Genomic DNA, 14,959 nt, shown 5'->3' with positions numbered 1-14,959 from the left:
ACAAATGCGGAGGCACCCCCTGGGGGTGGGGCGTCGCTCCGCACACATCCTGACACATGCATCCTGACGGACTGCACATGTGTGGAAAAGTCACGCATGCGCCGTCCTCTGTGCTGGTGCTGCTGGTCCTGCAGTGACCTTGCGAGCAGAAACTCGCAAGGCCACCGGGCGCAAAAAGCACAGATGGGGCAGCCCCACGAGCCGTTGCTCGCAAGGTCACCGCGAAAGCAGCAGCACGGGCCCGGACAGTGTGTGCATGTGTGACGTTCTGTGCATGCGCACTCCGTCCGGGGCTGCCGCACACATGCAGTCCATCCGGGCTGCCAGGCGTGAGCCACTGCTGCATGGATGGGTGCCGGGCAGCGGGGCTCGGTTTGGGAGTCGCGGGGCGCGCCGAGTGTCACCCCCTCCAGACTGGAACATGGGGCGCCCTGCCCCCATCGCCCCGCCTTCCTACACCACTGTCTCAAGGAGTAGATAGAGAGGTCTGGAAGGTCACATTTGACCCTCAGGCCTAGGGTTCCTCACCCCAGCCCTGTGCCTGGCTTGACAACTCGACTCAGGCCAGTGCTAGGATCACTTTTTTACTCTTGCACAGTCTTGGAGTACATAGGCCTGATCATGACTCCACACAGAAGATAAATGAATGAATGAAGTTTTAATCCAAGATCTAATATCTCCCCGATGGCAGGGGATTCACAGTGGTGCACATGGTTCTCCAATTCCCCAATGTATCCTCACAACAACCCTTTGGGGTAGGTCAGGCTGAGAGGCAGTGAATGGGGCATGGTCATCCAGTGAGTTTCATGGTGGAGTGGGGATTCGAACCCTGGTTTCCCATTGCCTAGTCCAACACCCCAACCACACTGGCTTGTAAAAAACAACACTGAGTAAAATAGAAAATTGCTCTTCATCACTTGCATTGCAATCCGATGCATTTTTTACTTAGAACAGAAGTAAGTTTCATTGTGTCTAACCCCGTGTATTTCCTATGAAGTGTGTTTAGGACTCTTGTCTTCTTGTCAAAACTACAGATATACCCAAGAACACAGTTACAAAACACCTTGCTGGATTCCTGGAGTGTTTAAGTCCAACACGTGACCCACTTTTTAGCAATGTAATGTCAGGAACTACATGGAACTTTTTCTGCAGATCTAGCTACCCTAATCTCTGCTGAGCAGTAGCAAGATTGCAGGGGTTTGGGGCACTTAAGCAGGGTTTGTGTTCCTTGAGAATGAGACAGGGTGGAGACTGTCGCGTCCTTATTAAGTACAGTTTAGTTTACACGTTTGCAACCTGAGTTTTGATGAAAGGAGTGCAGAACATTACACCCTGCGAGCACCTCTCGTTACTTCTCTCATTGCTTCAGCAAGCTTGGCTCCAAAGCAAGCAGTCAAGTCTCTTCCCAAGTCTCTGCAAAATCGAAAATTCTTTCTAGTAGCACCTTAGAGACCAACAAGTCTGCATGCAGCCTCCTCCAGTCACAGCCTGTGGAGTTCTGGCCCCTCCCTCCTTCTCCCCCCAAAACCCTGCTTCAAAACCTGTTTTAAAGGGACACATTTTGTGTTGACATAACACCCCATTAACCCTAGCAACCTGCCCACCTCAATTCTTTTGTTTTTCTCCACTTCCTGTGGGGAGGGAAATTCAGCACCTCCATGCCCAATTGTTCTTACTTGGTTCTCTTTGTGTTCTTAATGCCCTCACTATCAGTGATCTCCTGAACAGGAGAACTGGTCCAGCCTGTATTTTTCACTGCCCTGGCAACTACCGTACTAGCTAAATTCTACCTTTTACTAAACTTAGAATGTGGAGTCTGCGCCCCCCCCTCCATATTCCTAACAATATTATATATGCTACATTTTCCAGTGCAAAACAAGCAGGGCGCCTTTGGTGGTCCTGAGCAAAAAAATAAATGCTTTTAATTACATCTCTCGGGACTTTTTGTCCGACCAGAACTGGTTCCTCCTGCCTTTGGATTTCAGTGGACATGCCTATTTCTCATTAGCATCGAGGTGTAAGAATATTGCCATTTTACAGTATTATTTCGGTTCGCAGCACTCCTGTCTCACTTCAAAGTCTGCCCGTCCTTCGACCACGACAACTGGCTGCGGGCAGGCAATGTAGAGCAGGAACAAACTTCCTACAAACCCGACCAGGTCTTAGTCACCCTCGTCACCTACTTCTCAGGTCCTCCTTTGTTTGCCAGCTCCTAGGACTGACGGTAGCCCACATTTCTTATCAAGCTGACGGAGAAACGCACACACAGCTGATGCTTGTGAACAGGGAGTCACCCCTCGAAAGCGAGCGACACACACTCGCCCAGCACCTGCTGCTACTCCCAGCAGCGCCATGGAGGAAACCTGGAGCCGTGCAGTGAAAGGCCTGACTGATTTTATGGGCCTTTTGAACCGGAGTCCCAAAGAAGAAAGCAGCAGCCCGAAGGCGACGGCGGCAGCAGAGGCGGCGAACGCGGAGACTTGTGAGTGGTGTTACTCCGTGGCGGGTGGCTCAGGAGGTGCCCCGCCGGGGAAGGGCGAGGGCGCAGCTCGGCACCACGCCGACAAGCCCCTGGTAATGTTGTTATGACTGGCAGCCCAGCAGCCGGCCCCGCGAAGATGGCGGTCCTTCCCACCCCGCGGAAGGCGGGAAAAGGCAGACCAGAGGCGCAGATGAGCCCTTTGGTTCCTTGCGCTTTTCACGGGCGTCGAGGCGACCGTGGCTGAGAAAGCGCGCTTCTTTTTGTCAGCAGCAGCTCGCGAGACTATAAGAGGGTTTGTTTTTAGACAAACAAAAACTAATTTCTACTAAGCGCCAGGAGAGGATTAGTTTTATGTTGGTAAATTCTCTTTCGGGGCCCCGTGTGTCACTAAACAACTTACAAGAGGCAGCAGCAATTCCTTCCCCGACTGTATTGTGCGCTTTTACGCATCTACGTGGTTGAACGACATAAATCAATTCCAGCTGGAGAGGGAAGGAATGGTAATTCCTCCCCCCTTTCCATTTCAGAAATTCCCTTCTATAGGGTATAAAAAGCAGGAGTTTTTCAGTAACAGGGATCAGTCCTGGAACACTGGAAGAGCAGAGGAAAGGTCAGCATATTCTGGGATGCTTCCCTCTACCACTTTCCCGCTGAAAATTGGTAATAATTTCGCTTTCATACAGTTCAATGTGCTGCACTGACATTATTTCAGTAATATTTATAATAATCCTATAAGGCAGATAAATAGATACTGCAAGCAGCCGAAAAGTGGCTGACCATTTCTGATGCCCTGGGGTCATGCAGGAACAGAGCTTTCACCAGATGGAGGCAGTTTGGCACAATCAAGCAGCCCTTACGTCATTTTCTACTGAAAACCTAATTCATCTTTGGAAATTGCTAAATTATTTCCTGCAACGTTTCCCTTGTGGCAAGGAGTTCCATAGCTCACTTTTGCTTAATTCAAATACAGGCAGAGATGGTTGTTTGGTTGTATATTTCCCCCTTTCAACACCTACTCTGGCTCTTTCCCCTCTGCGGAGGAAGACTTTGGTTTCCCTTCCCAAACTTCTCCATTTCTCAGCCATCTGTACTCGGCACACAAGGGGTTGCTAGTGTTGGCATTGAGTTCAACCAAAAGGTGCTATGGCATAGCTAAGGGGCAGGGTAGGCAACTGAGGAGGCACTGGGCAGACTGTGGCACTGAGGCCCACATGAAAGGGGTCCAAGCCAGCTGTCTGAAAAACACTGGGCTAGGGTTTATCATTTTTCATAAAAAGTGAAATTGGAAACAGTGCACATATTATCTCGGCAAGAGGAACACAAAATGGAATTGTATTTTTTTTTATCAGAACAAACCAGTGTTTTACAAATGTGGAATTACCGTACTTTTGAGAAATTTAATTTTTCAAGTTTTAAAAAATGTATATCTTACCCTATAAGCTTAGAACACCCTACAGCAGTGGAAGAGTATAATGCTCCAGTCCTGAAAGCCACGTTGAACTGAATGAGATTGACTTTTGAGTCAATGTGGATATTTTGTGCTGTAAATATCTAAAATACAAATTAACATCTACTGTGGCCGTTATTCTTACTGTGTGGTTGCAGTTAGCTTCAATCACATTCCTTTCTATGCTTCACTAATAGTACTTTGCATGTTTACTAGGGGTACTTCTATGCTGGTGTTTATTATGGGATGGGTGCTTGTCATGTATACATTTTTTTTTTTGCAGCATCCCACATGGCATTGTAGACATAAAACATTTCCCATTTAATCCAGATTTCCTTTTTAACATGGAAAATCTGGTAAAAAAAATTGTTTTATTAAGTTGCCAACCTGTTGCCTATTTGTGTTACATGAATGGCCTATTTGCAGTATTAAGATGTGGTTCTGAATGCACCCTCTGAAGTCAGTGTCCTGTGGGGCTTATTCTTAGTTGTTAAGTAAGCATATTATTGTCCTGGAAGGCTATTAAAAAAAAAAAACAAAAACTTTCAAGCCAGAACACTTTCCTTCAAACTGCTTTGACTCCCTCTTAATCAACCCCAGTCCTCCCTGATATCTCCTATACCTCAATCAAATAATTAAACCATTCAGAGCAATACATTTTTTCCCCTTACAAGGCTCCTTTAGGGCTGTATTCATTAATATCATAGAGCTGGGTGGAGAGACCTTATTAGGACCATTAGTCCTACATTATGCTTAATGCAGGAAACCCAGGATGCAGGAAACACTGATGTGGAATTCAGCCATTCCCCCAAAACAAATACATCCTCACAGTAGTAAGCAAATTATACTTTAAACTCACGGCTTTTGGAATATTGTTTCTTAGGAGCACTTTTTCTGTCCAAGCCAGAGTACTTATTATTCATCTGCCTCTGCAGTAATTAAACCTCAAATATAAAAAATTCCCATAGAAGATTTTAAATTACTCTTTCCTCTGGCTTATTTTTGCGAATAGGAGACCAGGCGGAAAGCAGGGAATGTAGGCCAAAGAGCGCTATCAAATTCATCATGAAAGGGAGAATGCTGAAGTACCAGTCTGTCTGGTCTATTTGCCTTTCCCTTCCTTGACCAGAATCAAGCAAACACCCCTTTTTTCTTTTCTTTCATGTGTGCAATATCAGTAGAATATGAAGTGATCTCTTGCACTCTCTGCATTAATGAAACACGTCAAATAAATGTGATAAAGCAGAGCATTAAACCGAAGTCCTTGTAAAGTCACAAGAATGGTTTTCTTAACAATTTGATTCTGGTTGCTGTTAGTGAGGGTGGAAATGAATGTTTTTACAGGCTAGTAGCAGAAGCACTGCTGTGCCAGTAGAATCCACCTCTGTGATTGCGGTCCAGCCTTAACTCTGTCTTGTTCTTTCTCTTATAGGAGCATTTTAAAAATAAAAGTGTATGTGCTAGTTTGTTTTCTGTACTGTGATCAGATTTAACAGGTCCAATCAAATATCTGGCTTTTAAAACCTCTTTTCTTTTGAATCTCCTTTTCACTTATTTATTATAGACTATTTATTATAGTCTATAATAATAAATAGAAGAGTCGGACACGACTGAACGACTGAACAACAACAATTTATTATATACTAAATACCGGTAATTGTTATATATTTAATTTTTACTGCGTGAAATATACACATATAACAGTGGTATGTTGCATGAGCACTAGCATGTTGGGTTAGGATCAGGGAGGCCTGAGTTCAAATCATCACTCCAACATTATGCTCACTAGATATCCTTGCATCAGTCATTCTTACTCACCTCACAGATTTATGATGAACATAATACGCTGTCTTATACCGAGTGAGACCATCAGTCCATCTAGCTTGGTATTGCCAACACTGACTGGCAGCACCCCAAGGTTTCAGGCAGGAGTTTCTCAATGCTGCTCCTGGAGAAGATGGGGATTGAACTCAGGTACTTTTGTGTTCAAACCAAATATTTTTCCACTGAGCTATGGCCCTTCCCAATATAAAATGGGAAGAAGGAAAGAAGGACCACTGTCCACCACTCCGTGGAAAGGTGGGACAAAAACGTAGCACATAAATTTAACTTTGTGATCATTTCTTTCAATATTTCAGAAGTCCTGTGCTTTTTGTTTTGCAGTGCTACCAGACGAAGAACAATTTCAGCATGCTGCTAAAACTAATAATCTGGACACGATGGAAAGACTGTTTAAGAAAAGAATTAATATCAATGCTGTAAATAGTGTAAGTATAATACACTTTACCATCTGAACAGGGAACCCCCACAACACCATCATTTCCAAAGCCTAAAATTACCTAACTGCAACACACTGCTCTTAAAGGGAATGTTTCAAATATGTGTTTTGGGGATCACAAGCAGGAGAGTGCTATTGTCTGGTTGGACACTATGAAAACAGAAAGTTGGACTACATCGGCTTTTGCTTTGATCCAGTAAGGATATTCTTATTTCCTTAAACAACTTTTATTTCAAGAGACTGCAAAATGAGAATTCAGGCCGTACTCAAATTCATGTCAAATTCTATGGACCCCACTGAGCAAAACATTCTGCTTACTCTATAAAAGTGATCATGTCCAGTATATGCCACTTGGATATTCCTAAATATAAATGAGACATTAAATTTTATTCTTGTCCAATTCACATGAGGGCTTGTTGGATTTCTGACATCTAGATAGACTAATTTAGACTCTAATTATGCATCATGGCAACCATGAAGTCCTGAGCCACCCCAGAGTCAGTTGCTTTGGCATGGATGCATGGGCGTAGCCAAGGGGAGGGGTCAGCTCCCCCCCCAGATCAAGTTAAACAATAGAAACACTTAACTAATTGACCAATCACGTTGGTTCTGCCACCCCAACAGAATTTCTGCTCCCCCTAACAAAAATCCTGGCTATGCCCATGCATGGATGTTGAAGTCCTCCGGACCCAGCAGTCTGGGAGTCCTCAGTACCACCTCTGAGACCGGCTCTGTCAAGTCAGGCAGGGAAACCTCTGAGCAGTGAGGCAGGTGGTAAACCAGCACAATCCCTAATCTGTCCTGATTCCCCAATGTCAGAAACACACAAATTTTTATTCAGAGTGACATTCTAGTGTTAAAAGTGGGGGTTAATCTTCATGATCTTGAGTATCCTCAATCTTGTGGGAAACCACCTAAGGACGCGATCATAAATTAACTAGAGTAGAGAGGTAAAAAAAAAAAACAGGCTAGGACACCTGCACCTTTAATACTCAAGTACAACATGGAATTTGAGCATCATCCACAATGGTCTATTGCTATTTGTTTCTAATTTCTTTTTGCTTCTAACTTGTTTTTAACTCTTCCTGATTTTACTGTTTGGATTTGTGTTTTTTTATATTGTTGTAAACTGTTGTGATATTGTTTTATGATACAGTGGAATAAAAATATTGAAAAGAAAGAAAGAAAGAAAGAGAGAGAGAGAGGAGGAGGAGTTTGTTGCCCAAGCTGCAGCTGCTGAAATTCCCTCTTCCATACAACTGTTAAAGGTGTTGGGTTAAGAACTCCTTGGGCAAAGAGCAATGTCATAAACACACAATGCAATGTCAACACTTAAGCGGAAATGGTAGCACAGCACTTAAGAACAGTTTGCTGGTACCTCTATTCTTATCTGGGCATTTGGCAGTGGAGCCTGTGAAAACAATGTTATTTGCATATATTAATTAGCGTCCTTATGAACAAATATTTCACTTTTCCACAGACTTTTATCTACAAATATTTACCTGCTTGGCAGAGCCCATTTACTTTTTATTGTACTTACTCCTTATATTTAAAGGTATCGTCATTCACACATATTTGTGGGGAAATAATTTTCTAATGAAAATCCAAATCAAATTGTTGTTGACCAGTACTAAAGGAAAGGGAATTGAAATTTGGGGTTGTCTAGATGCTGAACGTTTTGCTTTTATTACTGACAAGAAGATTTAAAGCTCTTCAGTGTTATTCTGTCACTTTTATTTTCTTATTTTAGCTGAAGCGCACAGCTCTCCATTTTGCTGTTGCAGGAAATCATGTATCTGCAGTAGACTTTCTCCTCCATCACAAAGCCAGTGTTGATGTAGCAGATAAGGTATGCAAAAAAAAAATGTTCTTTTTTATTGTTGACACAGACGAATAGGAATATTTTGTAGGAACACTGGCATTGATAGATCATCCTTTTTTGCTCACAGTATTTGAAGGGGGAAAGTGTCATTTTATAAAAAATTGAAACATATTGAAATGTTAATATCTTCCTCAGAAACATCTTCCTTACAAATAAGAAATAAAAATAATTATTTAACTTTTTTTGTTTCATTTGTTCTGCATATATTTGCTAGTTTAAACACACTCAAGCAAGAAAAAAGCACAAAATGTCAAAGGTTGCTATATATCAGGCCAAATCAAGAGCTGTCTCAGTTTTAAATGGAAAACCTAGATGTGCAGTGAAATTACTGTACGAGTTTTTAAAAAATTGTCCCACTTACATTTACATTTTGAAAGTTGCTTTGCAAATGATGTCAAATAACATGGGAGTTGGGTCTATGCGCACTAAGATTTTTGAGAGAGAGAGAGATGGATTTGAGACAATTGCTTCTCTTACCTTTTAACCTACAATGTCTTTAGAAGTAGCTATTTTTTAATAATAGGATTGGGAGAATTAGGAAAAAATGCACTCATTGCTACATCATTGCTATTAGATACTTTTCTGTGGTTGAATTAAGTAAGCAGACTACTGCTGGGATCAGCGAGTGCTTTTTAAGGGTAGCTCTGCAAATAATATATGAACTAAAAAAAATGCTTTGTGCAATAAAAATTGTTAAGTATTTGATTCAAATGTCACCTCACACATGAACTCCCTACATGGAGAGGCCACCATCTCTTAGCCTCAGCTTCCTATGCCAAACAATGCTGACCTACTGTACAGCTTTGTTAAGATGATTATGGAATACCTAAAAAGAGCTACATAAAGGTAAAGGTAAAAGGACCCCTGACCATTAGGTCCAGTCGTGTCCGACTCTGGGGTTGCGGCACTCATCTCGCATTACTGGCTGAGGGAGCCAGCGTACAGCTTCTGGGTCATGTGGCCAGCATGACAAAGCTGCTTCTGTTGAACCAGAGCAGCACATGGAAACGCCGTTTACCTTCCCTCTGGAGCAGTACCTATTTATCTACTTGCACTTTGATATGCTTTCGAACTGCTAGGTGGGCAGGAGCTGGGACCGAGCAATGGGAGCTCACCCCGTCGCGAGGATTCGAACTGCCAACCTTCTGATCAACAAGCCCTAGGCTCTGTGCTTTAACCCACAGCGCCACCAGCCTCACAGGTTTAAGTGGTGTTGTCTGAATTCCATAGACTTTATGAGCTAATCCCCATTTATTATGTCCGTTAACTATATAATGCTGCAAAGTATAAATTGAAAATAGCAGTTTGGAATTGCTTTGTGACTTAACTGCATTTTAATTGTTCTTTCTTAAAATTTGGAGCATGGACTTACTGCAGTTCATCTTGCTGCGTGGTCTGGAAATCTGGACATAATGCTGATGCTGATCAAAGCAGGCGCTGATCAAAAAGCTAAGAACAAGGTTTGTTAGTGGTGGGTGTAAAACAACATTAAGATTTTTCACAACAGAGGAATGTTTTATTCCATTTTACTAATCTGTTCCGTCTTTTCCTTAGGAGGGAATGAATGTCCTGCACTTTGCAGCCCGGAACAATAATGTTAGAATAGTGGATTATTTTATCCAAGATCTTCACTTGCTGGATCTTAATAAGCCTGATGAGGTATCATGCATATACTATACTATGGGTTATTTGCTAGTGGGTATTTCTGGATAGCATTAGTAAATTTTGTGAATATTTCTTTTTTGTAAACATCTAGGATAACTATGCATATAGTCACAGTAAAATTTCCTTTGTGGTGCTTGTCACAGGGCTGCCTTCAGATGTCTTCTAAAAGTTATGTAGTTCTTTATCTCTTTGGCATCTGAAGGGAGGGTGTTCCACAGGGAGGGCGCCACTACTGAGAAGGCCCTCTGCCTGGTTCCTTGTAACTTTGCTTCTTGGAGGACCTCAGTGTCCAGACTTAACAATGGGGGTGGAGACGCTCCTTCAGGTATACTGGGCCGAGGCTGCTCTTTTTATCTTTTTCTCCTAACATCATGATGATGTTGCCCAACTTCTTAAGTCTCCCTACGGGCACCGTATCATGTTCTATATCAATTATGGGCTTCTGGTAATCAATAAAGTTCTCTTCCTTTACCTCATTGCCTATGGTGAGGTGGTGAATCTGTGACCCTTTAGATGTTGTTTGAATACAACTCCCTTCATCCCTGACCATTGTCCATGGCAGGGCTGTCTTAAGCATATGCGACGCTGGGGTGCAAAGATCCGCCCAGCGCCCCCCTTTCTGGTTGCCCAGTCCCAGGCACGCATGAGGGTAGAGCCGGCCGGCCGTCTCAGTGTCTTGCTGGCTCGGTCGTCCCCCAACTCGCAGTGCAGAGCCACCAGCAGCAGAAGAGCCCGCCGTGGCGCTCCGACCAATGGGCGGGCTCTTCCCCGACTCAACTCTTGGCTGGCGCCCCTGAGAGCCTGGCACCCAGGTGCCCCGCACCCCAAGTGCCTATGGGTAAGACGGCCCTGGTCCATGTTGACTGGGGCTGATCAATGGTGAGGACCAACAATATCTGGAGGATCACAGGTTCCCAACTCATTATGGGTTTTCTAGAGAGAGACTACATCATTTATACATTATGTTGCCACATCATATCTCTCCATGAAAGTAGTTGCCCAGTTTCTCCTCTGTTGTTTCTGGTACTGACAAGTTCTGGAGCGGTGGAGCTAGGACCCAAGTATTTAGCAGTTATGTATCATTAATTGTATAGGTGTTTGCAGCCACATATATAGGAGTGTGCATTTGTAAGGGCAGTGTAATACTTAACAAAATTTCTACAAGAGCTTTTTACTTCCACACTGACATCTTAATTATTTACTGTTTCCTAGAAAGGTAGGAAGCCATTCCTTCTTGGAGCTGAAATGGGCCACGTAGAAGTGACGAACGAGTTGATTTCCCTTAACTTATCCACGTCAGAAAAGGACAATGTAAGTTTATCACATTAATTCCAATAAATACTTATTGCCTTTGGGTATTTTGCAATGAGTGGTATTTCCAACTAAAAGCTGTACTTTCTTACCCATGTTAAACACTGTATTAGAACACTGTGAATTCTTGCAATAAAGAGGGGGGAAAGGATAGATTGAACAGTGCTTAATTTCACTTTGCCATTTAATATACCATGCTGCTACATTTATGCATCTATTTAGAATATTTGTATGCCACTGTTCCTTTTTACGATTTTCACACTAAACTTAAGTTTATTAGTAGCGGCACTTATGTAAGAAAACATATGTATCAACTTAGTTCTAAATTATCCTGCTCAGAATTAGTGCTTTGTTTTGATAAGCACTGGACCATTAACATGATTAGTATTTTGTATATTATAGTACACAAAACTAATGTTTTTTAAAATATGTGTTTTTACCCTTTTTCCAACTTTGGTAGGGCAGGGGAAAAACATATGGTAGATTGGCATCTGCTGGGAGATCTCTAGCTGATTTGCAGTACAACAGCAGGGGTTTCTAACTTCCAATTGTTTAACAAGAGCAACAGCAAAACAACAATTACTATATAAATTGGACTGCTGAAATGAATAAAGCTAACCAGGAGTGGACTCTTGTGTGAAAGCTCAGTTCACTTCTAGTACTGAAAACGAATTCCTATTCTTGGAATATGGAGTACCATGTCCTGTAATTCAAACAGTATTTTTTTCCACCTGGATTTTTTTTTAATAAAAGAAAATATATCTAACTAGCTTGGATTCTGCCTACCCCTATCAGCTAGGGCATTTGATTCTTGCTTCACGCTCTTTCTTCCATGATCCCTAAATCTTTCCATTCCATTAGAGACATAAAGGTAAAGGGACCCCTGACCATCAGGTCCAGTCGTGTCCGACTCTGGGGTTGCGGCGCTCATCTCGCTCTATAGGACGAGGTAGCCGGCGTTTGTCCGCAGACAGCTTCCGGGTCATGTGGCCAGCATGACAAAGCCGCTTCTGGCGAACCAGAGCAGCGCACGGAAACGCCGTTTACCTTCCCGCTGGAGCGGTCCCTATTTATCTACTTGCACTTTGACGTGCTTTCGAACTGCTAGGTGGGCAGGAGCTGGGACCGAGCAACGGGAGCTCACCCCGTGGCAGGGATTCGAACCGCCGACCTTCTGATCAGCAAGCCCTAGGCTCTGTGGTTTAACCCACAGCGCCACCTGGGTCCCGCCATTAGAGACATAGGAATAGATAAAAGGAAGGTGGGAAAAATTGAGATTAACTTTTATAACCTGCACTCAAAATGCTATGTTCTATTCCAGATTGCATATTGCCTGTATAGACTTGTGAGCAGTGCTCTAGAGTTTCTATTTACTCCAAGGATATCTGCTTTAAGTGGTGATAATGAATATTATAGGTGTATAACTTATTTCTGTATGTGTTATTTTACAGGAAGGAAACACTGCATTGCACCTGGCTGCTAAAAATGGTCACAGTGAGGTGGTAGAAGTTCTTCTTCAAGAGTGGGAAGAAATAAATGAGTTAAACCAGGTAAACCTGAAGATGTAAAAACAAATCACGTGGCCACAATTTGCAAGATTTGTTCATGGAGGCGCAGGTTAATTCTGTGTCCAGGGCAGCTGTCTACCAGCTCCATCTGGTACGCAGGCTGAGACCCTACCTGTCCTCAGACTGTCTCGCCAGAGTGGTGCATGCTCTGGTTATCTCCCGCTTGGACTACTGCAATGTGCTCTACGTGGGACTACCTTTGAAGGTGACCTGGAAACTGCAATTAATCCAGAATGCGGCAGCTAGACTGGTGACTGGGAGTGGCTGCCGGGACCATATAACACCGGTCCTGAGATACCTGCATTAGCTCCCAGTACGTTTCCGAGCACAATTCCAAGTGTTGGTGCTGACCTTTAAAGCCTCAGTCCAGTATACCTGAATGAGCGTTACCACCCCCATCATTCAGCCCGGACACTGAGATCCAGCACGAGGGCCTTCTGGTGGTTCCCTTATTGCAAGAAGTGAGGCTACAGGGAACCAGACAGAGGGCCTTCTCTGTAGTGGCGCCCGCCCTGTGGAACGCCTTCCCATCAGATGTCAAGGAAATAAGCAGCTATCCTATTTTTAAAAGACATCTGAAGGCAGCCCTGTTTAGGGAAGTTTTTAATATTTAATGCTGTATTGTTTTTAATACTCAATTGGAAGCCGCACAGAGTGGCTGGGAAAACTCAGCCAGATGGGCGGGGTATAAATTATATTATATTATATTATATTAATTATTAGTAGTAGTATCATCTATACACATGTCACCCTGTAACATCTTTCATGTATGTTCATGGAAGTATCACTTTGGGAATCTTACCTGGAGGCAATTGTGCGCCGCAGAGGTTTTTACCTAAAAAATAATAGCCTTATTTCCCTTACTTGGAGAAATTTGCCTGGAGGCCAGGTGAACACCACTACCCACCATGCCATCTGCTTCTGGTGTCTAATTTGGTTTTACTCTGGGCAATGAGCATGGTGCCATTTGCAAAGGAGCCAGAGGAAACCATTGTGGCCCAAATCAAGCATTTTCCCCTTAGCCATGTCTGAGATTGAACCATTGCATTGTTTATAATACAAGTGCAAACTTTTTGTATTGTTTCGTTATAGAATGGTGAAACCCCGTTTTACCTAGCTGTGGAAGGAGGCCACGAAGGGTGTGCCGATCTGTTACTGGAAGCCGGAAGTGACATCAATATTTCCAACAAAGTATGTTGATATTCTTAGGATGCTATCCTATATCATCAGTCTTAGAGTAAGCCTCACAATGAGTAAGTCTCACAATGAGACTTTTTAAATATATAAACAGATTGCTTAAATCATCTTATAAATGAAGAAACTCTAGTCTCTTTAATCTCTCGTCTTGTGGAAGCTCAACAAAACATGCCGGGCTTTCTTTTGGCAGAAACAGAAAGGAAATTCCCCACCCCCACCCCGGTCTAGTAAGATTTAAAAAGCATGTAAGCTGGAATGCCCAGTTATTAGCATTCACATTCTAATTGAAATCAGTGGTGTAGAATAGCTGCCAAGGGGAGAAGCAATGGATGTCATTATTGAAAACATGGTTTTTCTGCTTTCCATGTCATACAGCATAATCCTATGCGAGTTCATGCATCTTCATTCAAGCGAGATGCACAGGGGGAGGAGAAAGAAGGGGGCATTTGGCTTATTCTTGGTCCATGGTTTCTTGAGCCAAGCTTGTGATACCTTAACTCAGGCATCCCCAAACTCGGCCCTCCACATGTTTTGGGACTACACGTCCCATCATCCCTGACAACTGGTCCTGTTAACTAGGGATGATGGGAGTTGTAGTCCCAAAAAAACATCTGGAGGGCCGCGTTTGGGGATGCCTGCCTTAACTGGACCATAGTGAACCACAGGCTGAATCCCTTCCGCCACCTTATTCAAAATAGACATCCAGAAGTCTCATGGACTTCATTCTACCAATTAGCTTTTTGTTATGAGAAAGTGGTGTGGGCTTTGTGAAGTATTACATCATGTTAATATGGTGAGGCATTTGTATGAAGTAGCCACAAAAAGGAAATAATACTATGTCGGGTCATTAAGAAGTTATAAAGAGCCACTGGTTAATCAAACTAAAGGCCCGTCAAGTCCAGCATTCTGTTCTCACAGTGGCCAATCAAATGCCTATGGGAAGCCTGGACCTGAGTGAATTCTCCCGACTTCTGATTCCCCACAACTAGTTTTCAGAGTCTTTCTTCCTCTGCCAGTGGAGGTAGAACTTTGTGGTTTGTAGCCAGAGAACATGTTCTCTGAATGGTGGCAAATTGGTTTCCTTAAAATATCTGCTTCTTGAAATACCTTCAAACAACATTATTTTTCT

The 14,959-nt window shown here is 43.1% G+C and overlaps 1 protein-coding gene across 1 annotated transcript in view; it reads left to right on the top strand.

Moving 5' to 3' along the window:
* The first annotated feature begins 2,062 nt into the window (after positions 1–2,062).
* ANKDD1B (ankyrin repeat and death domain containing 1B) overlaps positions 2,063–14,959 on the top strand; it is a 31,493-nt gene continuing 18,596 nt past the window's right edge. Inside the window, exons 1-8 of the mRNA XM_033164483.1 lie at positions 2,063–2,482; positions 6,093–6,196; positions 7,958–8,056; positions 9,451–9,549; positions 9,644–9,748; positions 10,967–11,065; positions 12,517–12,615; positions 13,726–13,824. Of these exons, the coding sequence (XP_033020374.1) occupies positions 2,353–2,482; positions 6,093–6,196; positions 7,958–8,056; positions 9,451–9,549; positions 9,644–9,748; positions 10,967–11,065; positions 12,517–12,615; positions 13,726–13,824 (834 nt within the window). The 5' untranslated portion in view covers positions 2,063–2,352. The remainder of the gene's footprint in view (positions 2,483–6,092; positions 6,197–7,957; positions 8,057–9,450; positions 9,550–9,643; positions 9,749–10,966; positions 11,066–12,516; positions 12,616–13,725; positions 13,825–14,959) is intronic.

Source organism: Lacerta agilis, chromosome 11, assembly GCF_009819535.1.
Source record: "Lacerta agilis isolate rLacAgi1 chromosome 11, rLacAgi1.pri, whole genome shotgun sequence".
NCBI classification, from domain to species: Eukaryota; Metazoa; Chordata; class Lepidosauria; order Squamata; family Lacertidae; genus Lacerta; species Lacerta agilis.
The sequence above is the reverse complement of the archived record's forward strand: the minus strand, read 5'-3'. Positions and strand labels throughout refer to the sequence as shown.